The sequence below is a fragment of the Miniopterus schreibersii genome (assembly GCF_964146895.1).
Source record: "Miniopterus schreibersii genome assembly, chromosome: 16".
NCBI classification, from domain to species: domain Eukaryota; kingdom Metazoa; phylum Chordata; class Mammalia; order Chiroptera; family Miniopteridae; genus Miniopterus; species Miniopterus schreibersii.
This window is the reverse complement of record NC_138116.1, coordinates 20,041,331-20,066,627: the sequence shown is the minus strand read 5'-3', so window position 1 is coordinate 20,066,627 and position 25,297 is coordinate 20,041,331. Positions and strand designations below refer to the sequence as shown.

General features: G+C 54.3%; 2 protein-coding genes across 2 annotated transcripts in view; both read right to left on the bottom strand.

Moving 5' to 3' along the window:
• The window catches only part of SCRN2 (secernin 2), a 116,863-nt gene that overhangs the window by 7,240 nt on the left and 84,326 nt on the right, over positions 1–25,297 (bottom strand). The window lies entirely within an intron of this gene.
• Positions 682–6,729, bottom strand: SP6 (Sp6 transcription factor). Its single transcript, XM_081162371.1, has 2 exons — positions 6,580–6,729; positions 682–4,197 (listed from the first exon to the last, which is right to left on the bottom strand). The coding sequence occupies exon 2, from the start codon at positions 4,137–4,139 to the stop codon at positions 3,009–3,011; it is 1,131 nt and encodes a 376-aa protein (XP_081018497.1). The 5' UTR covers positions 4,140–4,197; positions 6,580–6,729; the 3' UTR covers positions 682–3,008.

Here is a 25,297-nt window from a genome sequence, read left to right as displayed (position 1 = left end):
CCTGGGAAAGTGCACAGATGGGCATTTCTGCATATCTGAGGGTGCCCCGTGGGTCCAGTGAGGGCGCATTTGTGCACAGTGTGGTTGTGTAACTGTGGCAGGTCTCTATCTGGGAGTTGCAGTAGGAGCCTTTCCCTCATACTTTCCAGCTGGGCGAGAGCCCATCAGATATCTTGGCAGCCTTTCATCGCCTTGCTCCTGATAGGGATCATCCTGGGTGAAGAAATCGCTGTCAGTCACCCCCACTTCACTCACAGCCAGAGGGACCGATTGACACACACACACCCCATGGGGGTGGGGTGAGGGTGCCAAGAGGCTGGCTATCTCTGGGAAGGCAGGGAACCAGCGTTCTTGACAGGGGAGGGGAAAGAGGGGACTTGTATGTGGAGGAGGAAGGAAATATCTAGAACTTCCTCATCTGCACGGGTTAAGACCAGAGTGGGACAGTCAGCAGAGCTATCCACCCAGAGGGAGCTCCTCCCTCCTTCTGAACCAGCCACCTCCAGGGCAGGATCGGACCCTTCCATCAGCTCAGCTCTGCCCCAAACAAAGGGAGAGGGGTGAGGTGCCCAGGGCTGCAAGATCAAAGGGAAGTGTCCACCCCACCCTGCAGCAGCCTGGTCTCCACTGCCGAGGGACACTGAGTCAAAAAGGAAACCCGAGCTGGAAGACAAATGAAGCAACGATGTGATTGATGACTTTATTATGGCATAAAAAACACAGGCTGTTTCTCCCTCCTCTTCCCCCCCAACAAAGTGGGTTCACAGCAGTTAAAGAAAAAAATTCCTACATTTCTCCTCTAGGGGGCTGCCTAGAAGGGGGCCAACAGCCAAGAAAACCTAACCAAAGCCCTCACCTGACACCTTAGAGCTGGGGGCCTCCATAGGGGGAACACCCATGTTCCCCCACTACCAACACCCATTCAAGAGTTCCCCTTAGAATGGTCACTGGGAAAAGCTGTCCTGGTGGCACGAGGAGGTGGTGGCTGGTTTCGATGGGTGGAGGAGAAAGGCATCTCACACCCACGGTGCCCTTCCTTTCTCCCAGTCTCTCTACCTGGCCAGGCAACCTGCAGGCACTGCCAACTTTCTCCTGCCCCCAACCCTCTAAGGAAGGAAAGGGACCTCTGGTTGGGTTAGCAGGAGGTAGGGATAAGACGGAGCATAAAGAAAGAACATTACTTCTTAAACTATCCCAGGCCCAAGAGTTCCTCAGGGAGTCACCCTGTCCCTTTTAAGGACTCCCTTCTACACAAACACATATTCTCACCCAGATCCCAGCCCCATTTCCCATTGAGCTCCCAGTCCTTGGACTGGGCTCCAGCATCCCCAAGGGAGAAAGAGACACTGTAGGCCTAGACCCCAGGACCTTGGGTGGGGTGAACAAGATAGGGTCTCCCTGGCTGGAGACCCCAGGCTCAGTAGAGAAACACACACACAAACATACACACACATGTACACACAACATGCACAGACACGTGCCCTAATATTAAATAAAATACCCTTTGCTTATAACTTAAAAATCAATACACAACTAATCCTCAAATAAGGCTCTGGGTGGAAAGAAGGGGAGGTCAGGGGAAACCTTACGGCCTCTAGCTCAAGCCTGGGAAAGTCCACTAGCTCCAAACCCTTCCCTCATCAGCTCCTTTCCCTTTACCAGGCTCAGCCTCTGCTGGACTTCTCCCCTCTCCTCTTCCCCACTCCAGGATTACAACCAGGATGTATTTCTAGCATCTAAAGAAGAAAACAGGGACAGCTCCCTGGACATCACCTCAGAAGGCAGACCCCCTCCGGTGGGAGAACCACTCCTTCATGTGGAAGGGGATGGGGAGCCTCCTAGCACATTCTACAGGAGGGGCAAGGCTTGCAGGGGCAGGGAAAGGGGAGGGTGAGCAGGAGCTGGCCAGGCAGAGACAGAGTCCTCCACTCTGAGTGGGAACCCCTGGACATCCCTCTGCTGGGGCACCCCCACCTACCCCCCAGAAGCCAAGGTAACCCTGTTCCTTCCATCCCCATGGGGAAGGCAAATGATGGGGAACTTAGGATGAGGAACTACATTAATTCTAGAGCAGGGTCTTCTGGCTGACTTGAAAGCTTACACGGGATGGGGGTGGGGGGTAACAGGTGGGGAACGGGCACTACTGAACTTATTTTTTATGAAGACAAAGAGTTAAGGACTGAATCCAAGTTTGAGATGGAAGAGGTTAGTTCCTTCCATTCCCCGATTTAATTGCTTTCTCTCATTTTAGAAGGGAACTTCCTTGCCCATGCCCCACATCTAGCTCTCTTTTCCACCCGTTATGGCTGGGAAGCTGTCTCGGATTCTGGCCCTCTTCCCCTCTTCCTTCATAGCTCCATCAGACTGGGTCTGGAAGGGTTAATAAGGAGGGGCATCAAAGGAGTTCTTTCTACAGAAACAGCCCTCCTAGCCTGCTAGAGACCCCTCCCTAAAGGGGACCCCAGCCTTCCCTACCCCATCTCAGCTCTCCCTCCGGAAACCCTAGGGGAAGAAGCACTATGAGGGGGATGAAAGGGACCGGGGGCCACAGGGCGGTTCCGGAGGCGCTTTTATGTCCCGGTTCCCAGGCACTAAAGACGCGTCCAGACAGCTACCCCCAGCGCCCCGGGCCGCCCCACTCCTCTCTGTTCCTGGGACACTAGCCTTCTCCAGCGGGTCCCCTCCGCCCTCCAGCCCCGGTAGGGATACCCCACCCTATCCCCCCAGCTGGGGGATGTGAGTGAAACAGTGAGGAAACCGAGAACAGAGGGGCATACGCAGCTCCCGCACTCACCCGGGCCAGCCAAACAGTCAAACGCGTCCCGTCCAGCCACAGAGACTAAAACACCCCTAGGGTCCCCTCTCCCTGACCCCACACCACTTTTCCTCCCTCTCAATAAATATCCACCTTCTCCTCTTACTCAAGCCCCCCTCCTCCCAGGACATCAGGCCTGGGGGCTCTCCTTTGATGCTCCCGGGGGAGACCAGCGGGAGGCTGTTGGAGGAGCTCAGTTGGAGGGAGCTGCGCCGCCCTCGGCCTCCCGCTTGCCTTTGCCCCCGGGGGACTCCGCCGCTCCGCCAGCCTTGCCCTCGCCCGTGGCCGCTCCCGCAGCCTCCTCTTTGGCGCCCTCGTGGGTTTTCATGTGTTTGGCCAGGTGGTCACTGCGCATGAAGACGCGGCTACAGACCGCGCAGGGGAACTTCTTGGTGCCCGTGTGGGTCTGGAGGTGGCGCTGCAGCTCGTCGGAGCGCGTGAAGCGCTTGCCGCAGAAGAGCCAGTTGCACACGAAGGGACGGTCGCCGCTGTGCCAGCGCAGGTGCGCTTTTAGGTGCGACGTCTTGGCGTAGGCTTTCCCGCAGCCCGGGATGTGGCAATTGTGCAAGTGCTTCTTCTTGCCCCCATCGGGCCCGCACGGAGCCCCCAGTCGCTCCGCCTCCAGGCAGTTGGGGCAGCGGCACACGGTCTGACCTGAGCTGCGGGGCACTGACCGCCGGGAGCCTTTGGGCCGGGTCGCCCCATCCAGACTGGAATCCAGCCCCTGGGACTCCGGGGCGGCAGCTTCCAAGGCCTTTGACCCGTCGGGAGGCCCCAGGAGGTGCTGCCCTCCGGCGGCTGGGAGGAGGTGGTGTGGGTGTGGGTGTGGTGGCGGGGCACAAAGCTGGTGGTCTCCAACATAGCCCCCCAAGCCAGCCTGAAGCGCCCCCGGGTGGCCAGGTGAGGTCAGCGCGCCCTGAGTGTGGGGGAGGTCCATCCAGCTGGTGCCCGGATGAAGGTCCCACCAGGAGCCATCCTCAGTGCCAGGGTGAGTTGGCCGGAACCATGATTCGTAATGGTGTGACATGTCTGGCTGCAGGAGCTTGGAAAAGGGTCCCGGGACCAAGGGATTGTCGCTTTCCAGGTCCTCGCAAGTTACGCGAGAGGAGGCCCCTGGGAGCTCATAGCCCTGCGAGAAGTCCACCTCAGGGCCCAGCGGGAGGCTCTGCAGCTCTCCAGGCTGCAGCGGGGAGGGGTAGTCCCCCGCCTCCGGGCTCGTGTGGCCCTGGTATGTTTGGAGAGGCTGCAGGTCGAGGCGCGGAGGGGAGGCGTGAGGCGCGTCCGTGTGCTGGCTGCCCAGAGAGCCGCAGACAGCGGTTAGCATTGCCGGGATGCGGGGTGGGGTGGGGGACAGGGACGGTCAGGGGCACCTCAGGTGATACCTAAAGGAGGCAAAGAAGAGATGAAGTGAGCAAAATCACCAGCTCACCTTCCATCCCAACCTAGATGCCCTCCCTGCAAAGTGCCCCTCTCCAAGCCCCCAGGTGAAAAAGAGAAACGCACCTCTGGTTGGGGGCTAAAGATCAGTTAAGAGAATTTGAGAGCCCTGCAAAGACTTGAGGATGTGAAGTTCTGGCCAAGGGCAGAGGATGGTGGAGCCTACCTTCCCCTAGGTTACCTCTCCTATGAGACCCAGCTTATCCTGGGAGTTGCGCTGGTCCCAGGCGGGTAGGCGGGATACTCCTGCAGTACAGTGCTCCAACCATCCTACCACCCCAGCTGCCCAGGCCAGCGCAAGGGGCAGTGGCATTTCCCCCTGCAGACCTGCTGCCAGCCCAAGTGGATGCTCCAGACCCCTCTCAGCTTTCCCAGTTTAACTCAGCACCAGATGGGGAGGGGGAGGTGGTTTGTTTCTGAAACTCAAAGATGAGGCTATCTGACTTCCCAAAGCCCAAAGCCCAAGCAGATTCTGAGATTTTGGAGAAAGAGCCCTCATTCCATCACTGAGGCGTGTTCCACGAAGGCAAGCATTTCGCTACTCAACCTCACCCCCCCTTCCTGCCCCAACAAACCCACTCCCACGCCTGGCTCCTACCCATCTCCCTGTGGCAGGGACTTCACCACCCTGAGGGTTCAGCTGCAGTGCCAGTTTCTGGGGGATTTGTGGCCATCAGAGGAAGTTAAGCCCTCCCTCCGGCCCTGACCTGCACCGGGGCCAGCCAGCTCTCTCTGGCTGCTCCCATGCCCTCCTCCAATGGAGGGGAGACCCAGATGTGAAGCGGGGAGGGGCTGGCTTCCCCAGAGAAGGGGGTCACCAAGTTCTGAGTGTACCAGCAAACTCAGGAAAGTACAGTTGACACTCCTTAAGGGATGGAGGGTGAGTGGGGAAAGCAGAGAGCAACAGCAAAAGCCAGAATCACAGAAATTAAGAGGAAGAATTGCCCAAAGAGATATTATAAAGGGGTATATTCTAGGCATGAATCATTTTTATTTTATTTATTTTTTTAAGAATATAGCTAGTAAGTTCTTTACTTCAAATAACTAAGGGGCTAACTTAATCTTTTTTTAAAAATTGACTTCAGGGGAAGAGAGAGAGGGAAACATTGATGTGAGAAATATTGCTTGGCTGCCTTCTGCACGGGCCCCAACTGGGGATCGAACCCGGGTCCCTGACTGGGAATCGAACCTCCACTTTCTGGTGTATGGGACGACATTCCAACCAACTGAGCCACACTGGCCAGGGCTAGGCATGGATCATTTTTAGGAGTCCCACAGATTATTCTGATACGCAGCCAAGTGTGGAGAACCACTGTTCAGACTAACCCTCTTATTTTAAAAAAGAGGAAACTGGGGTAGTATTTGGAGAAGTGACTTGAACAAAGACATTCATTTATTCATTCAATCAGCGAATAGGTACTGCATGTACCTCTGTGAATCGTGTCTCTCCACTTTCCCTAAACCATTGGGAACCTAAAGACCTCCACCCCTTTCCTGACCATCTGTCTGTGACTTGAAGGTCCCCCTCTTCTCACCACCTGTCCCTAAGGCCTGGGAGTACTGGTGCCCCGGGTGGGGGTTTATACCCCTGGGCCTCCTCTATGGTTTAGGGCAGGGCTCAGCTGACCCTACTCCTTTCTGCCCCTGGGACCGGGGAGGTGGCCCCGGGAGTCTGGGAGAGGGAGAGAGAGAGGGACTGGGGCGCCTACTCAGGCTCCGGCTGCCTCACCACAAGAAAGGAACAGGATGAAGCAGCAGGAATGGAGCCTCGGGCCCAGGCGGGGCAGCCCAGAAGGGGCTGGGCGGGAGCAGTGAGGCCTGGGACCCTAATAGCTTTTGGCGCCTGGGAACGGCCCCAAAGGCTAGGGGGTGGAGAGGCTCAGGACCCAGGCTCCCCAGAGGGGCCCCTCCCGACCCAGGGCAGGGAGCCCAGTCCTGGGACGCATGGCTTGCCAGCAAGGTTTCGGGGAGGGAGACAGCAGGACGCGCACTCCCGGCTCGCTGGGGAACGCGGCTACAGACGCCCTCCTCCCCTCTTCCGCCGGCTGCCTCTCCAGATCACCGGCGCTCAGGTGGTAGGGCTTTCGTACTCCCAGTCCTTAAGGTTCAAGTCCTCCGGTTGTCCCAGTCGCTCCAGTTTCCCCAGTTTCCAGTCTCCTCGGTCCCTCCAGTCTCTCCCGTCCGCCCAGTTTTCTCTCCGCCGGGGCTCGGAGCCCCTCGGATTCACCTCCCCCAAGGCCATAGGAGGCTGGAGCGCGTTCCTGGAGTGTCTTTCGGAGACGATCCCGGTAGCGCTCACCCCTCGCCGCCCCAACCCGGGCTCCTACCTCGAGGCTGCGCTTGGACTCCGGGCACGGCTGGCTGGCGCGCTACCGGCGGGCACTCCAGGGCCCTGCGCGCTGCCCGACTCTCCAGCGGCGAGGGGCAGGGGCCAAGGGCGAGCGGGGGCCGCGACCCAACCCGGCGGAGGAGGGGCGGAGGGCGGGCGGGAGCCAGCTAGCGAGCGAGCGAGTAAGGCCAGCTCCGCCCGTGACTCACCCGCGCGCTCTGCCTTCATCCGCGGCCCTGCGCTCCTTTTTCCCCGAAATCGCGGCCCCGCCCACCTCACCTGCGGCCGCCTTTAACCCTTGCGGGCTCGGCTGGACTGGAGGCCGGGCCCGACCCGCGAGGAGGGGGCGGGAAGGGAATGGGGGAGGGATCGCTAACTAGGTCGACTCCTGCCACCTCCCTCGCTCCTCCCCGGTCCCTCCACTTCTCCCGCGAGGGGCCCGGCGGAGAGTTTCCCAGGTTCCAAGACCCGCCCCACGGGGAGGACAGCTGCCCTCAAGCTGGTTTGGTCTGGCAGGGGACGCAGGACTCAGACCCTGGGGGTGGGGAACAGAGGAGGGGGCGGGTCCTGGGGTGACACTGAGCCACCCTAAGGCGCCGTTTGCCTCGACTGCTCTCGGCCCACCAGAGCTGCCCTGGAACTGGGAGGCCAGAAGGAAATGTGACTGAGCGCCAACTATGCGTCCGGTCCACTCCCCGCCCTAGGCCGTGAGAAATTTATCTTGGCTGCTGCCCTCCTTCCCTACTCCCCCCGCCGCTTCTCTCCACCACCCCCTCCCGCCCCCGGCATTTGCTCTCGCTCGCGCTCCAGTTCTCCCTCTCCTGCCGCTCGTCCTTTCTGGGTGACCTCCTGGTTTTCTCTCCCCTCCCCATCAACTCCCGCACTCGTCCGTCTTTGCCTGCCCCCACTTGTCTTCCAGGACCCCTCAGCTCTCACTCTCCATCTCCCCTTAGGCGGCAACCCCGGCGCCTACTAAATGCACCCCTCAAACAGCCCCACCGCCCTCGCCCCCGCGCACCGGTTCGCGGAACCTGGGGCAGGCGCCTGAATGGCCTTGGGAGTGGTCAGTGCTGGAAAGTATTGCGCGACCGACCCCTCGCCGCCACTCCTTCCTGACTCCCAACTAGAAGTCTAAACCTAAGGTTCTTCACTTTGGGGAAGGGCGTGGGATTCCTTCGAGAAAAACGAATGCACGCACTCGATGCAGCATTCTGGCAAACTCTCAGGGCGTTCGCAGCTCCCACCTTCTTCCCAGATCCGATCCGCGTGGATCGAGATACGGAGCGAGCGCCCGTGGGTAGCGGCGCCCCTCTTCCCTTCCTCCACCGCCCGCCTGGTGGCCTCTGCACCCCGGTCACACGACGCTCCTTTCCGGATTGGTGTCTCCTCTACCTGCGGGTTACCTCCCGAAGCGACCCTTGTCTTGTAGGGAAATTCTGATCCATTTTCGTATTTTTTTCGTTGTGCCAACTGGCTTTCCCTAAGCGCGCTGCCATCGGCTTTTTAAGTTTTCGTGTTTGTTTGTTTGTCTGTCTGTCTGTTGTCTTTACAGCCCTTTTCGCACAGCTGGACCGGAATTCTGACTGATTCACTCTCGCTTCTGCAGCCCTGCTTCCACCACCCTTGACTTACGGGTCCTACATTCCCGTTTGGGACACGCTCCAAGCGCCACTATGAAACGGCTGACCTGAATCCACCAGGCACTTGAAAACTCGATCTTTGTGTCTGTGGTTTCCCAAGAAACACGCACGTTCTCACATCCAGAGTCAATGTCTGATTTATCTGTGCATCTACCTCTTTTCTATGACTCAGTTTCCTCACCTGGACAACCTGAGTACAAGTTTGGGGGGTGGGTTTCCTGGGGCTTAAAGGAATTGATGTACTTAAAATACTTAGCCCCATGGGCATCTGGTGAACTCACAGTAAAGATATCGTTGTTGTTGATAAGTATTTAAAAAGTTGGCTTCCCCGGCTGGGCGTGGCTCAGCGGTTGAGCTTCGACCTAGGATCCAGGTGATCGGGGTTCGATTCCCGGTCAGGGCACATGCCCGGGTTGCGGGCTCGATCAGTGACTCTCTCATCATTGATGTTTCTATCTCTCTCTCTCCCTCCCCTTTCCTTTCTCTGAAATCAATAAAGATATATTTTTTTAAAAAAAGTTGGCTCCCAGCAAATGTTTGTTGGATTAAGGTATATTCACAAAGGTCTAAATTCTATCCCCAGCCCTGTACTTGCTAAGCTGATCTGGCTGGTCAGGTTGCTCTGAGCCTCAGTTCCCTTCTCTGTGAAATTCAGTTAGACCGGCTTCCCTGGGCAGTCAAAGAAAAGGAGCTTCCCCACCACCACCCATCACGTCAGGGTTGTACTTTCCGATCAGCCAGTTTCCTTCCTCCTGACACTCAGCCCCCTGAGGTACAGATTGTCCAGAACTGCTGGGTCTTTGTGCCACAGCTACACTGACAGCCCTCTCTGTCCTCATGTTTTTACCCCCGTTCACTCAGCCTGTAAATGTTGGCTGTTTGGGTTTGCATCCCAGTTCACAGCCATGTCTGGAATAGAGTCAGGGCTCATGTCACAGAGCCGGTTAAGTCAGACTTGACCCCTAGGCATTCTTTGCCTCCCCCTCCCTGCAGTCTTCTAGCCTTCTAGTAGCTGTTCCCAAAGCTACTGCTCTTAAGGAGCTAACACTTGCTCAGAGATCTTACTCTGAGTGGGGGACAGAGTTCCCCCCTCCCGTTTATTTATAGGCACTAGATTGTCTTTCTGGCTTCTGCTGTTTCCCTGAAAAGCAACAGGGAAGGAGATCCAGCCCCCAGATGGTAGACATCCCACTTTCACCCCAGGCTCCTTTTAACCCCACCCCACCCTGATCCGAAGGCAACTGAGTTCCCAGAAGCAAAGACCTTCCATCTGCCTATTGCTCATCAGCATAAAAATGAACAGTAATGCAGTTGTCTTGGAAACTCAGCCATTCTGATTTCCTGCCCTGTCGAGGCTTATGCTTCCGACTCAGGGCATTCACTATCTTCCTTCTAGATGACCTTCTGCTGGCGTTCCTCTGATTCCAGCCCTTTCCATTTCCTGCATTCCAGATGTTTTCCTACTAAGCAGTGCCCATGGCCTGATGTTGACTTAACTGCCCAGCATTATCTCATCTCAAACTGAACAATGCTGCCCACCATGTCTCCTACACAAACGGAGATCTGCCCAGGACTTGGGCTATTTCTGCTCCTCTCCCTTATTGCCTCACGGGGCAGTCAGATTTTGCCACAAGTGTCCTTCTCCCATCTCTGCTACTCTTATTCTCACACCTCATTGGTAGTTGGCAATCCATTTTGTACAGGGAGCAGCCTCATTAGTCCCCATGTTTATCATAACCCACATTTATTTATTGAGCATCTACTATATTCCAAGTGCTTTACCCAAATATCTTTAATTGTCATGAGCATGCAGCTAAGTAGTTATTATTATTCCCATTGTACAGATGAGGAATTCTGCCAAGGATCAAAGAAGTTAAATGACCTGGCCAAGATTACACAGCTGTTAAGAGACAGAGAAGGAAACCAAGTGCAGGTCTGTCAGGCTCCAAAGCCTGTGTTCTGCCTGCTTGTCCATCCGGCCTTACCATGGTATCAGTGATGGCCCTGGGAGTCTGGCTCCTCTAGATCCTGAAGGTGGAGGGGACAGCATTCTTAAGCTGATCCCTACCTAGATCAAAGTCCTCTTGAATTGCTGGGATGTCACAGCTGCATCTGTGGTCCCTTCCAAACCTCAATTACCTTTGTGTGGAGATTGCACTATGAGACTATCTAAGCTGAGCCACCCATAGAAATTGGCTAGTGCAAATCCTCATTTCACTAGTAGGGAAACAACCCCAGAACAGAGAGGCAAGTAGCCCAAAGTCACACAGCAAGTTAGAAGCAGAGCAGAGACCAGAACGCCGTTCTCCTGATTCCTGGTTTCCTAGCTGCTCACTCTTCTCTACTCCTCACGCCAACCTCCAAGCTGCACTAGGAAGATGGCAAGCTGGCGACCTTGCACACCAACACATTTCTCTTTTCCGTTCTTCTTTCTACCCTGCTGTCCCAGGTTCCTGGGAAACTAGACAGAGTCCAGAGCTGGGGCCAAATCCTTTTCTTTCATTCACCCGTGTTCATTCAGCAAACATTCACTGAGGATCTACCTAGGGTCCGAGCACTAAGCTGGGCATGAATTCTACCACAAATCCAAATAACGCTAGCACCCACATCCATTTTCAGTCTGAAAGGTAAATCTAGCTGAGGATACTGCATGTGGGGGGATGGGGGGGCATTGTGCCTGCGTGCGCCTTTGGAGCTTGAATGTGGGTCATCTTTCCACTTCCTCATGACAAAGAGGAGCTCCCCACAGGACATGTACAGTGATACATCCCCCACTACTTCTGCAGGTGTTTATCAAGCATGAACTTCTGTGAGGTGAGTGTGTGCCCTGTCTGTTAATATTTGCTCATTTTTTATATCAGAATGAAGCCCCCAGTCACCTATTAACTGAATCCACTCCACTTCTTACCCAGATCTCCACCCAGCCCAGTCCAAAGACCTCCAAAGAATTCCCTTGGCTCTCCATACAGAGACCTCCAAGATCTCCCTCTTATCTTCCCCTTCCCAATTCAGAGAAAATCAAGCCTTCCAAACCCTTCTCAATGATCCCCACTTAAGTGGGGCCCTCCATCTCCTGAACTGGACAGGGAACAGCCCCTCTTACCAGTCCATGGAGCCCAGAGCTGGCAGCGGCAGTGAGGGGCAAGTGGGGGTGATGGGAGAGCCAGGCTTTATAAAGGAGGCGACAGTCAGAGCAGAGGAGGAGGTGAGAGATGTGGGCAGGGGTGCTGCCAAGTCCTCACGGCCTCCAAAGCTTTTAGGATAATCCAGGAAACAGTGGCCCCCGGCTCTCCTGGGGGAGAGGTAGGGGGTGAGATCTGAGACTCCGAGGTGTGCCAGGAAAGGAGGATTTCTGCTGTAAGAGGCAGCTGGGGTGGGGGTGGGCACGGAGGACTTCCTTCCCTCTCCAGAGGTTGGAGGGGCAGTGGGAGAGGGGCAAAGTGGTTCTTGCAGGATGGAGGGAATGAGAGCATCGCCAGGGAGAGAGCTGGGGTGGCTGGAACTCTCCAAATTCCACCCCCTCCTTTGGAGGCTCCCTGCATGGACTGGGTGGGGGAAAAAGAAGTACCACTATCATGACCTAGGGGACACACACACACACACACACACACACACACACACACAGAGTCGGTCCCTCCCCGCAGAGCTCCAGGTCAGTAACATTGGCTACTCCAGCAGGTCTCTCCTACTTCTGCCGGGGGCCTCATTCCTCCTCCCTTTTCTTTGTCCCCAGCCCAACTTAGATCCCCAGGACGATCCAGTGTAAGTCACCTTTTGGATCTGGGATCTCTCCTTGTCAAATGGGGAGGGAAGACCCTTTCCCTGACCTAGGGCAGGGTGAGGCATCTTGGGACAAGCAAGAGGTTACCTAAGACTAGAGGCAGAGCCCAGCCAAGAACATTTATAGACAGTTCAGGAATCCTGGGACTCCAGGAGAGTGAAGAGGCTGGAGACAAGGCCTGGGAAGGGAGAAGGGGCCTGGAGGTGAATTTAGGTAGAGCCCCCACAGCCCCAACTATTTACATGAACTTAATTTTAGGGTGGCTGTAAGTTCAGGCATGTTGGCTAACAGGAGCATGTCCTGGAACAGAGAGGGACAAAAGACCAGGAAGGAGAAAGGAGAGGAAACAGAATCAGACCAGTTCCCCAAAGCTCTCTGAAGCTAGGAATTCTGACCCACATAGGAGAGTGGCCTGGGGACTTTTCAGGTATTCATGTCCCTTTCTCGGCCATAGCTCCATGCCCTTGACACTGAGGAGAGAAGCTGCTGTGCAGCCCCTCTACACACACCCAGAACCCAGTAACCCAAGGGTTGCCTGCCACCTCCCCCAAAGCCCCCACAGGATGAGTCAGGGCGTCTTTGCCCTGAACTTTGTCCTGCTCCTCCCCCTCCACCCTCAGGAACCTCTAGACTGGGGATTCCCAGTCCCTTCATTAGCTTTTCAGTAATTATCCCGTAAAGGCCTCGACAGGTCCTTCCTCTACCCATTTCAGAGATGAGAACATTGAGGCCCTTAAGAGAGCTAAAAAGCCCAGCAAGAAAGCCACCCATTGGGCAGAAGAGAGTAGAGTGGTGGGGGGGCTTAGGAGAGAGAGCTGCACCCCTTCCTTCAATCCTCAGCACAATTAAGAGGACAGGGCCAGCACAACTCCCTGGGGGCACCCAGGCGTCATGACTGAGGCAGGCTCCAGGGAGGGGCTTCCCTGCTCCTCCCTACCTTCCAGCCCAGAAAGTCAGAGTGAGGGGGGAAACAAGCTGAGGAGACCACACAGGTGGAGTAAATAATGTTAATACGGGAGCATTATCACTAGGGCATTTCCTCATGGATAAATGTCTCAAATACCAAAGGATGCCTCCAAATTATAGTTAATTACAGAGTTGATTTGCATAAATTATAAGGTGAGCATACAAATTCTTTCAATCGGTTCCATATGCTTAGGTAGCAGGTCCAGTCCAAAAGATGGGAGAACCTTGGGGTGAGGGGAGTTGGGGGTAGGAAAAAGACAGCTCTGGGGCTGGCCCTGCTGGCCCACACCCCTTTCCCCAGCTTTAGATCAGTAAAGGGTATGTAGAGACCCTCACTGGTTTGCGGGGAGGGGAGCTATTAACACAACCTGGACCCCATTTGGCAGGAGACCCCCTTCCCTCCTCCATGTGCACCTCAGAACAGCGCGTGCTTTCCCACCACCAGTGATGAGGTAGGAAAGCTGGGGGTCGGTGCAACGGGGCCTAGAGCTACACATGGAGGGTGGGACTCTGGTGCTGGGTGAGGCTCAAGACCCAGCAGGGTTAATGGTAGATTCAAGCCCCTCTCTCTTGCTCTCAGCTCCCCCTGGATCCACCGCCACCCCCCCAACTCCAGTTCACTCCAGAGCCAACCCCCCTGGGATCCCAGGTTTGATGTTGCCGCAGCCTGCACCTTCCAGGTGGCTCCTCAGAGGCTCAGACTCCCAGACTTTTGTCTCCAGTGCCTGGGCCCATTTCCTCTGCCCTCGCCTCCCTGTCCCCCACCTCCTCTAGCTGCTAAGACTCTACTTCCTTCTCTAGCTCTCTAATTTGTCCCTCCCACCCAGCCCCCATCTTCACCAGATGTCTCCTACTCTTTTCTCCATCTCTCTCCTCTTTCCCAGCCTCCCTCCCCCAGAGATCCCAGGTTCCCCCTACCCTCAGCTGTCAACTTTCTTTTTCCCTCCCACCAACAGCTCTCTGCAGCCCAAGCTCACCCTCCCACCCTCAAATGTCCCTATTTCATGCTACCCCTCAAATTCTTACTGCATGTGTTCTCTAATTTAGACTTTCCCCCCTATATACCTGCTCCAAAGGCAGAAGCTACTGGATTAGCTTGGGATGGGGCAGGGGTTGGGCGTGACTGGGCTAAGGTCCCTGGGTACATGTGGGTGAGAATTTACCTGTGTCTTCAAATCCAAAAGTCAGGGAGAGAGAGGCAGGGGGTGGGGGAGATGAAAAAGAGCCTAAAATGGTTCCCGGTACTTAGCAAGTGCTTAATAAACATTTGTTGAATGAGTGAATGAATGAATTGGGAATGACAACCGGCCTATGAAAATCCTAGAGAAGTGCCAACTTGGTAACAGGAATTACTTCTCATTTGGATTATTTTTAGATCTTGTATTAGCTTTCTGCTACTTCTATGCCCAGACACCTAAGCTGTCCTACAGACCAATAACATTAATCACCCTGAAATGCCACTCCATCTTGGAACCTCCATCTCCAACACATCCATTGGCCCCCCCAGTGTTAACCATGACATTCAAGGCCCTCCTGCTTGGCCTCTGTCGCCTTTGCAATCTTTATTTCCCTGGTCCTTGTTCAAACCCTCCAGCCCAGGCCAGCCCACTGGACTCAGTGTCCACCGAATATGTCCAGCCTTCCCATTTTGCTCCAGCTGCTTCCACCCTGCCGCCCCATCTCTGCCTCAGGAAGGCTTTTCATCCTTCAAACTCCCAGCTCAAAGCTTCTCTGTGAAGTCCTCCCAGCAGCTTACTCCTCTGAACTTCCTTAGTACTATTGCCGCTGGAATTGTCAGTACAATTTCCATGGAATTGTCTTCTTATTTCCCTACCAGTGGGTCGGTAGGCTCCTGGAGGGCAGGGAAGGGATCTGTCTTTTTTTTTAAATCCCCTCTCGAGGGTATTTCCCTCCCCTCCCCCTCTTGCTTTTTCAGAGCTAGTATAAGGGGTAGGGAGGGAGAGAGAAACATCGATGTGAGAGAGACATATTGATTGGTTGCCTCCCATACCCGCCCCTACCAGGGCATGAGCCTGCAGCCGAGGTAGGTTCGTGCCCCTGGCCGGAATCGAACCCCAAACCCTTCAGCCTGAGGGCCGATGCTCTAACCACAGAGCCAAACCGGCTAGGGCAGAGCTCATGTCTTTTTCATTCCACACAGTCCTCAGCTCAGTGCCTTTCTTTGAGAAGGGAGTGGATAAGCTACAGCTGAGTAAATTAGAAAAATGTTTCCGTGAAATCAAAGCTTCCAGACTCTCTCAGCTGAGTCGGGTAGCAGTGAAGGCAGAAGCGTGGGTCAGGTGGGAAGACACAACAGAGACCTTGGGATCCAAAGACCCATGGAGGAAATGAGCCCAGCTTCCCTGCCATCCCTTATCCACCCCCCACACACACACTGGCCCTGGTTGTGCGATGGACGGAGAGGGACATGCAGGGTGGGGGGGGAGAGCTGAGGAGGGTGAGAGCTGCCCTGTTAGCCTGCTTGGCATAATGAGTTGGAGGGTTGGGACAAAAGGAGCAAAGGCAATGAGTGGGGGCGGGGAGAAGGGCCGACTAGACAGCAGCCATGGAGAAAAGCAGAGGCAGAAAAGGCAGAATTCTCTCTGTCCCTCTGTGGGCAGTTAAAATTCTTCTTACCAGGGTTGCAGCATCCTGATCATGATATGCCTCAGCTCAAAAGCATTCAATAACTCCCCATTACCTACAGGAGAAAATCCATATTCCTTGGCCTGGAATTGAAGGCCCATATCCCCGTGGTCTCAGCCTACCTTTCCAGCGTTGTCCCTCAAACTGCCCAGCTTCCAGCCACGGGGGATTCTACTCGATCCTTATTGCTCATACATTGTCATGCCCCATACTGTTCCTGGTCTGAAATGCTCCTCCTATTTCTCTGCCTGTGAGCTCCTATTGATCCTTTGAAGCCCAACTCCTATGTCTCCCTCCTCTATTAAGCCTTCTCCAGTTCTCCAAGGTACCCTCTTCTGTGTTCCCATAGTCCTAAAATACAAAGGGCTTAACACTGTCTGATGGGTAATATGATTAGTTGTGTGTTTCAGATCATGAGCTCCTTAAAAGATTGGCATTTTCTCTGTTCATCACTGTATCCCCCAGCATCTCATAGGGTCACTAGGGCTGAGTGTGCAATAAATATATATTGCACTGGATTGAATTGCACCCTTTGCAGAGGAGAAGGGGCTGCCAGGCTAGAGGCTGGTTCTCTATAAATCCCTTTGTCACAGCCATCCGGAGTTCAGCTCATGGGCTCAAGATGCTGCACTAGGAGCATGCCCTCGCCTTCCTCTTTCACCCCCCACTGTGCCCAGTGCCTGACTCCAGGATCAGGCTGGCAGATGAGGCTCCATGAGAGGCCCAGCATCCTGTGTCCTGCCAGCTGGGCACTGCCACCAACCCGCAGCCAGGGTCACCCAGGAAACCTCCAGCTGGATCCTACAAGAAGGGAATTAGAGGGGAGGGCTGGGTACCAGGACCTGGCAGGCAAAATTGGGCGGGTAGGAGGGAAGGCGGGCAGTGCCCTGGAAAGGGGGCCGGTCTCATTGTTGTGGTCTGTCTGGGAGATTCCTCCCCTTTTTAATTTGCTTCCTGATTGAGGGGTTGGCTCTGCCTGCCCAGCTCCCCCGTCATTATCTGCTGCCGGTGGCTCAGGTGCTGGCGAGCCTGGCGTGGCCCCTAGGTTATTACCTGGATCTCTGGGGGTGGCAGAGGCTGCCCCTCTGGCCGGGGTGGGGGCCTGTCTGGAATTTGCCCTGCTTCTACCACCCACAGGGGCAGCCATCTTGATGCCTAGCATGGTGGACATACAAGGTGGGGGGCTGCTTTTATGGGAGAGAGCTGGTCCCAGGGGGACTTCAAAATCTAGAAGGAGCTTCATGTGTAAAGCACCTACAATATTGATTCAGGAACCTAAGACAGGTAAGACTTGGGTGCTAAAGTGCCAAAGCTGGAGCCATTCCCCAAAGGCTAGTAAAAGGTATTGAAGTTAGACATCAAGGAGGACTTCCCAGCCAAGTTAGGAATCAGAAAGGGAGAGAGCAATGAAGCCTGGTGATTCCCACCCTGAGTTCCCCCTGTCCTGCAGCGTTAGAAAACCAAGTCATTAAGGGAAAGGCATGTCATTGATCCAAGAATCCAAGAACCTGAGATGACCAGAATCCAGAATCTAAGAACTGCCTGTAGCATGGGACAGGGGGCTTGGGCTCCTCACTCAGTGCCCTGGAGCTTTAGACCTCAGACCTCTCTCTGCCCAGCACCCTTGAGCACAGCCTAGGAACCTACAGGGAAGGCCACTCAATCCCCACAGCTCCTGCCCTTTGCCCTGGCCCTGATTGGGCCTGTGGGCTTCAAGGACTGGAGATAATATCAAGACAAACAGGAAGTGCCCAATTAGAGACATAAAGTTTGTTGTTTTAGAGGGCACCTAGCGCCAAGCAGCGGTGCCAGGTTGGCAGCCCTGGAGCCTGGAGGCTGCCTGCTCTCCATGCAGCCAGCTGCCCCTTCACAACCTCACTTAGGACCATGGCAGGAGGGCTCCCGGGGGGAGGAGGGGAGAGAAGGCAGAACATGGCAGAAAAGGGGTTAAACAGAGATTGTTTTTCTTTAGCAGCTGAACTTTTGTAGTGTCATCTTTGATTCAGACTGGGCATTGAGTCGTCATTCAGAAAATATTTTTAAGTGCCTTCTGTGTTCCAGGCATGTGCTAGGCACAGCCACTTTCCCCTGTAGCTAACACACCGCTCACTAGAATGTAAGCTCCATGGAGCCAGGGAGGTTTGTGCATTGCTCAACTCCCCATGCTTGGAATGGTGCCTGACACTCTATAAAGGCTTTATAAGGTTGTGAAAGGAATGAGTGGAATGATGGATAGGGGGTGGGAAGAAAAAGGAGGGGGGCCCTTAGAATGGGCATAGGAGGGTCCCATGATTTTTCAGTCCACTGGACTTCTTAATGAGAGCACTGATGATCCACCGGTTCTGTCCTCCCATCCTGTCCACCCCAAATGAATCTTAGTCTTCACACCAATAGGTGGCCAATGGTTCATTTTCTTGCCCAGATACCACCACAGAGGTCAGCTTCTAGGATGTGATAAGAGAGAATAAGGAAAAAGGGCTGATCAGGAAACATGGGCAGTCCATGTGGAAAGCCCAAGAGGTCATGACAGGTCTCTCCCTGGGCTTCAAAGTGCCAGTGCCTCCCAAGGCCCCAGAGCTGACTGCTCTCCGGGGCCCTGTGGAGCTGCCCTCTGCCCCAGCCCTCCTCCTCCCTCCCTGATGGTGCCAGGTAAGGCTTAGGGCATGGCAGAGGTTGAACCGAGAGCCACCCCACCTTGTTCCTGTGGCTCCATCCCCACATCCACACCCAAGAGGTGAGATCCTGGGGCAGTTGGCATCTGACAGCTTGGCATCAACTCATGCCAACAGCTTGGAAGCTGCAGTAATTAGAAGGGAAGAGAGAGAGAGGGGGAGAGAAGGAGAGGGAAGGCAAGCTCAGGAGAGAAACCTTCTCCTGCCTGCCGCAGGGCAAACTACTTCAAACGAATTCGTTTCACTCTTGTGAAACTGAAGACAATTTCCTTTTCTGTCATAAAACAAATTATTGCTCATCAGGAGTGCTGGGCTCAGGGCTAGGCTCTCTCTGGAGGGTTTGCTCCTGCTCCCGTGCTGGGCCCCAGGTGGGCAGGAAGGTGGGGTGGGGAGGCATCTTAAGGAGGGGCGGGGAAGAAGGTGTGGAAGATTGATGTTCCCCTCAGGAGTGAAACAGCACCATATCCCCTCATCAGCCTCCTCCACTGCCCAGAGAAAGGGTCCAGGACCTAACCACTGGCGCTCATCTCTCATCCATCCTCTTGCCTCAGAGACAGCCTGGAAGAGGCTCCACCTCCTCCCTTGGGCACCTGTTCATGGGGTGGAGGGTGGGAACAGGAAAAGGAGGCCCAGAGAAGTTGAGGAACTTGCCAGAGATCACTCAGCAAATTAATTAATGGCAGATCCAGAATTAGAACCCAATGGCTTCTCTTCCAGGCCAAGACTGGAGATGCCTGGGGGCTTTTGTTAACACTGTTTATGACTCTGGATTGCTGCAGTGAGCCCAGGGCATCCAAATACTACTGCTAGGCATGTGGGGCTCGAGAAACAGGAGACGGATGGAACAGGTTCCCTCTGTCCTCAACAACTGGCCACCTAAGCGGGCCTCCGCCATGCCTGCTGGTATAGGAAAGACTGCCACCTCTCCCAGCCTTTGCTTTGGTAAACCCTTCCGGGGATCCTCTGGGCAGACCCACCAGAGGAGCCATCAAACCTTTTTCTCTTCCTGCCCCACCCCTCCCCACCTAACATTCACAATCCTTTCTTTCTCTTCTCTGCCCTGCTCCCTGGGCCAGAGCTCAGGAGAGACACAGGTTTCATTTATTCTTCAACTCTTGCCAGTTCTTTCTCATCACCTCCTCTGATAATTGCCCTCATCCCCTCCCTCCCTTTTTCAAGCTCTGCTCTCAAGGACTTTCCTGAGAACTGGGAGAATATCAAGGCTCCTGTCTCTGGGGTGTTTCTAATTGGGGTAAGGGGAGATCTAGGCCCCATCTCAGACAACTCCCAACCCACACACCAGGAGAGACCCTGGCAGACTCTGGCTGAAAGAATGGGGGGGGGACATCAGGACTGGGGAGACAGGGTGGGGCAGGAAGGCAAAAGCAAGGCCAGGTGAGGGCTTTCTGGAGGAGGAGGGGAAGGAAGTTGTGAGGAGGTGTTTGGAGTAGAAAATCCAAGCCACAGAATTCTTGGAGCTAAGGAGGAAGATCAGCCCAAGTTGGGCAGGTACTATGATGGCTGGGAAGGGGTTGGGAGCCCGGACACGGGGTCACGCGGGCAGCTGGGAGGGTCCAAGGTGAGCAGTCGTTTCCAGTGATATGGAAACACAGTTCTAAGCCAGAGTGAGTGGAGAATTGTTTGGGGATTGGCTGCCAAACTGGAGCAGCAAGACATCTGTGGGGAACAAAGGGTTGGAGATAGTATCCAAGGGCAAGAGGGAGACTGGAGAAGTCACCTTTCCCACCTCTCTGTCCCCAGGCACATTTGTTCCTTTCCTTCCCAACCCACTGACCAGCACTGTTTTGCTTGCACAGAAAGTGGGGCCTACCACCTGCCCAAATTCCCCACTTGATAACAGCCCTAAAAGTTCTTCATTGTGTCCAACCACAGTTTCCTTGGTGGCAGGTGGTGGCTTGGCAAGGAGGGGGCAGGAGGAAGACTGAAAGCAACTGCCTCCCCCCTGAAAGTGGTTTCCCTGTGGCTGGGAGAGAGGCAGGGAGGAGGTGAGCAGAGGGCAGGGCCGGGAGAAGATCGTGTCCGGGCGAAGACTCTGGCTCATCGGATACGCCACGCTGGGAATCAGAGAATTCACAGTGGGAATGGGCCGGGCTGGCAGGAACAAAGGATGAAAGAGAGGTTGTGCGGCGACTGGGACACACACCCCCAACACTGACGTACTTCAGCGGCCGCTGACCTCAGCCAGGCTGTCAGACCCCATCTCATGGCAACGCTCCAGTGGGGTCCCCCAGCACCCAGCCCCTGAGCAGGGCCTGAGAATGTGAGGGAAGTCGGTAGATTCTAGAAGGTCCTGCTGTCAGGGTGAGCTTGGGCAATTATCTTTCCTGAGATGGACATGGTCAGAGGATGGGACGTGGGAAGATGAAGAGAAATGCTTAGAAGGAAAGCAGAGAAACCATGACGTCAGCGCCTCCTGACTTGAGGATCCAGGGTTTCCATGATCTGTGGTCCATGTCTATGTAAGGATTGTGACAATGGGAGGGCAGAGCCTGCGTTCGCCTGAAATATGGAAGATTTAGGTTGGACACCAAGCAGAACTTCCTTGCTTTGGTGTAGTGGGACCATGAAGGTGCTGAATGCAGAAGCCCTGAAGTGTGGACTCATGCCTTCCATTCAAGAGCAAATCGCCACTTGCCTACACAGCAAGTCAGGGGCTCTGACCCTCCCATCCCCAGCCCCCTGGACCCACCGAGCTTCCTGCGAGTCCCAAGGAAACCCATTGCCAGCACCTCACCTGTTCCCTTGAACCAGGAGGGGGTGGAGGACAGTGATATTAGGGTGGTAGCTACCTCCAGCTTAGCCCATCTTGAGGAAGGAGCGCGCCCTCACCCTTTTTCTCTCCCAGGTCAGGGACATTGGAAGGAAGAAGCCCCCTGGTTGGGGACCTTATCTGCTCTTCTAAAGAGCTCACTACCACTGGAAGCCTGAAACACCCTGAGGCACAGCCATGCTTGCATATCCCCCCCACTGCCCTTCACCATCACCCCTGACAGATGGATACAGCTCCTCCTGCTCAGAGTCTCACATGCAATCACACATGTAGATCCTCTGCCATCACACACACACACACACACACACACACACACACCCTTTCACTCATCCACACGCCCTCATAGTCATCACTCACTGAGAGGCTCATTCAGACCTGAACTCAGACAGACTCAGACAGACGCTGTGGAGTCACCCTGCTCCTCATACGCCCACAGTAACCACTCGTGTACACCCACACACATATACTCCCTCTCAAAGTGTCACTGTGGCACACAACGGTCATACACACACTCCAGAGGAGCCCTTCATTCATGTGCCTCCGTCACACATTCTGCCCCAACAGCATATGATGTGGGAGCACCTGCTACGCTCTGGGCCTCTGGGGGCAGATACAATACTGCACCTCAAGGAATTTGCTTGCAAGGTGGTAGGAGACTTGGCCTAATAAACATTGTTGGAAAGCAGAGCATTCCAAGCTGGAAGAGGAGGAAACATCGTGTACTGTGGAAACTAAACAAGTCTGGGGGGTCCAGAGAACCTTCCCACATAAAGTGACATCTCTCCCTGGCCCGAATAAGCCCCTGCTAAAGGCTACACGCTTTATATGCATTGTCTCATGTGTTCTTCGCAATCACTCTGTGAGGTAGGTACTAGTATCCCCATTTTACAGGAGAGAAAACTGAGGCTCAAATAAGTGAGAAGCAAAGTCATGCAGCTAATAAAATAATGAAACATGGATTCCAACACAGCTGCCTGAATCATAGCCCAAGTACTCCTGGCCTCCATTAAACTGCCTCCATCATAGACTTGAACTTTCACCCCCGTGAGGCCCTCACCTACTCCCTAGTGCCTCTCAGCAACCCTCCTAAGGCTACCCAGCCCCTCCAACCTCTGACCCTCATGTACACAAACAGGCCCACCTTCCAGCCCTCTGGTCTCACATGCCCTCCCTCCCAGGAGACAGGGCCACTTGTCACTAGAGGAGCCATAATTGTCAGGTGCTAAGGCTGCCGCCAGAGCTTTAAAACAGGCAGAAGGGAGGGAGGAGATGGGTTCCCAAGGCAGGGGGCTTGGGAGCTGGGACAGGAGAAGAGGGAGGGGGCTGGCTCCAGTGCCCTCTCCTCGGCTCTGCAGGTGTAATTAGCCCTGGCAGATGAAAGGGCGTCTTTGAAAGCGGGCGAGATCCTTGTCTGTCAGCAGGGCGCTCTGGGTGGCATCGGCAGCTTATCCTGAAACCACACACGGCACCAGAGCCGGGCTGTCTGGGCGCTGCCCGGGAGGTGGGGGGCAGACCCAGGGGCCTGGGCCCTTGACTCCCCATTCCCCAATATCTCAGGCCTGGGCTCCCTGCCTCTTTGGACAGGAGCTTCTCAGAACAAAAACCCTCCAGAGCCTGGCAATGCCAATCCCAATAAGCTGATGCCCATCCCTAGAGCCTGAGGGGACAGGGTACTCCCTCCTCTCCCCCGCCAAGCTGGACAGGAGGCCAAGGACAATGGCCCTAGGCAGTCCTTTCATCCTGAGATCTCAAAGCGCCATCTAATTTACCCCACCCAGGCTGGGGACTTCCTCTAGAGTCCCTTTGGAGGGGTGTGGTTTGGGACCAGTAGTTCCCAGATCCCAACTTGGATAGGAGCCCCGAGAGGACAAGGTCTTGCAGAGTGTTCATCCTGCTTGGAACCTAGGAGTCTAGAGGACCAGCAAAGTGGGGGTGCTGACACCAATCTCTGAAAGGGGGGCTGAGTTTGAGACCCAAAGGGGATAACCTCTGATATCCCATCCCGCTCTCACAGCTGGGTTGAAACTCAAGCAAAGGATAAATGTCACAAACATGTGGGGTGAAAGAGGCCAGATACAATAATACACAGGATATGACTCTATTTATATGGAAGATGAAACAGGTGAAAAAACATCTATGCTCTTTGAAGTCAGAACAGAGATGCCGTTACCCTTGGGGGTGTTAGTAACCAGAAGGGGGCACAACAAGGGCTTTGGGGTAGGGTTATGTTCTGTTCCTTGAGCGGCCCACTGGGTACTCAGGCATGTTCACTTGGTGAAAACACATTCCATATTTTACATATATTTGCTTTTATGTCATACGCTTATACACTTTTCTATATGCATGTCATAGTTAATAAACATTGACATTAAAATATTTTTACAGGTCAGGCCCAAACTTTGCTTTATGATTCCTTTAAGGGGCTCTCACATTTGTCTCTTTCTTCAGCTGGAAGATCACAGGGGTCACCCCAGAATGAAGATCTGGTGAGGTCAGATCCTGGAGAATTTCTTAACTATCTTTGTGTGTGGGTAGGAAGGGGGACCATGAAGCTTTGCAGAGTCAACAGGTTAGTGTAGGATCCTGCACCAGGTTCCTTACCACCACCAGCACCACCACCACCACTACAATACTCAACACAAACACACTAATCGGTTCTACTTTGCTGAAGCCAATGGATGCTTTGATGCCAAGGGAACCAATGAGATGGCCAGAATCCCTGCTGTCCTCTGCCCCACCCCCTCTATCTGCACCTGAAATCCTTCTCAGTCAGGTCCCACCTGCTCTCCCCCCTCCCCCAGGGTCAGCTCTGTCCCTTTCATCTTCCTCCTCTGCTGCAGGGCCTAAAAGAGGTAGCTGGGGAGAGGTGGAGGGATGTTTGTGGAGGAGCCTTTGGTCCCCACCTCATCAAATGACATCCTTGCTTCTTTGTCCTTCCTCCACCCTGAAAAGGGCAGGAAGCATTGCTTTCCTCTGCTGCCAGTGGGGGAGAGGGCTTTGAACCGGACCTTCAGGACAATTCCTGATAGCTGGGGTGGCGAGAGAAGTCCTTGGAAGAGTGAGAAAAGAACCAGAAGGGTGATGAAGATTTCTTTAAAAACTGACATGCCTAGAGACTGAGGGAGAAATGAGATCACCTTAGAGGATGCTAAGCTTGCTGGGTTTTCCCTGCAAGAATCCCCCCACCCAATGAAGGAGCTTGCTCCTGACATCACATTATCTGGATGGGAAGAGATCCTCAATGTCTGGGTTTCCTAGTGGGTACCCCAGATCTTACAGCCATACCAGATATTGAAACTCTGTCTGTGCTGTGACCTCAGGAGGGGTCCACTTGGTCTCCACTGGTTTGATGGTCTCCATAACCCGGAGCTAGAGCTCACCTTCCCTAGTTTTCTGGCAAACCCAGCACCCCCTGAACACATCCTGTCTAACTAGCATCCCTAAAACACACCGAGAAGAGGAATTTGTACTTTTCTGACTTTCCTAGCAGGCAGAGTCCATAACCTCAAGAATTCCCAAGGATTTTTGTTTTGCTCACCAGTTGTGTCACAAGCACCCAGAACAGTGTCTGGCACATAGTAGGAGCTCTGTAAATATTTGTTGATAATGAATGGCTCTTACATTTGGAAAGTCCCTCCTCTGGAAGTCCACCTGACATTCCTATTGCTGCCATTTAAATTTTCAATCGTTCTGGGCTCAAAAGAGAGGGATCATCCGCCACCAATTATGAATGATTGAACACCTACTATGTGCAAACCTTTGTAATATGTGACTGTCCCTTGATAATTTAAGAGCCTTGGCTTATCCCAATGTCTCCTACTGTCCCTCTCTGTCTCCAGCTCCAGCCTTCATTAAACTTCAATGGTCTATTCTCCAAGACTTACACAAGATTTAATAAATATCTTGCTTTTTCTGATTCTGTTTGTCCATTCTATTCCTAATTTTGTCTCAGTTTAAGAGAAGTGAAAAGCTCTGGGTTTCTGTCACTTTGTGTGCCCGAGGCTCTGCAGTCGCCTTCTCGGTGGCTCCCCTGTGTCTGTTCTGGCTGGAGCCTCTTTCTCCCTGGGCGTGTGAACGTCTCAGGCCCGCGCTCGCTTTCTCTCTCCCCTCGTCCTTTCCCTTACAACACATAGCTAAACTGGCGATTGAGAAATCGGAAAAGACAGAAGCTCGAGTGGAGTGGTTTCTCTCAGGCATCAGGGCTGCAGGGAGCTCCAGCC

Bases quoted from the DNA above. Each gene is read 5' to 3' on its own strand.
- SP6 (XM_081162371.1), bottom strand. From the start codon at position 4,139: ATGCTAACCGCTGTCTGCGGCTCTCTGGGCAGCCAGCACACGGACGCG.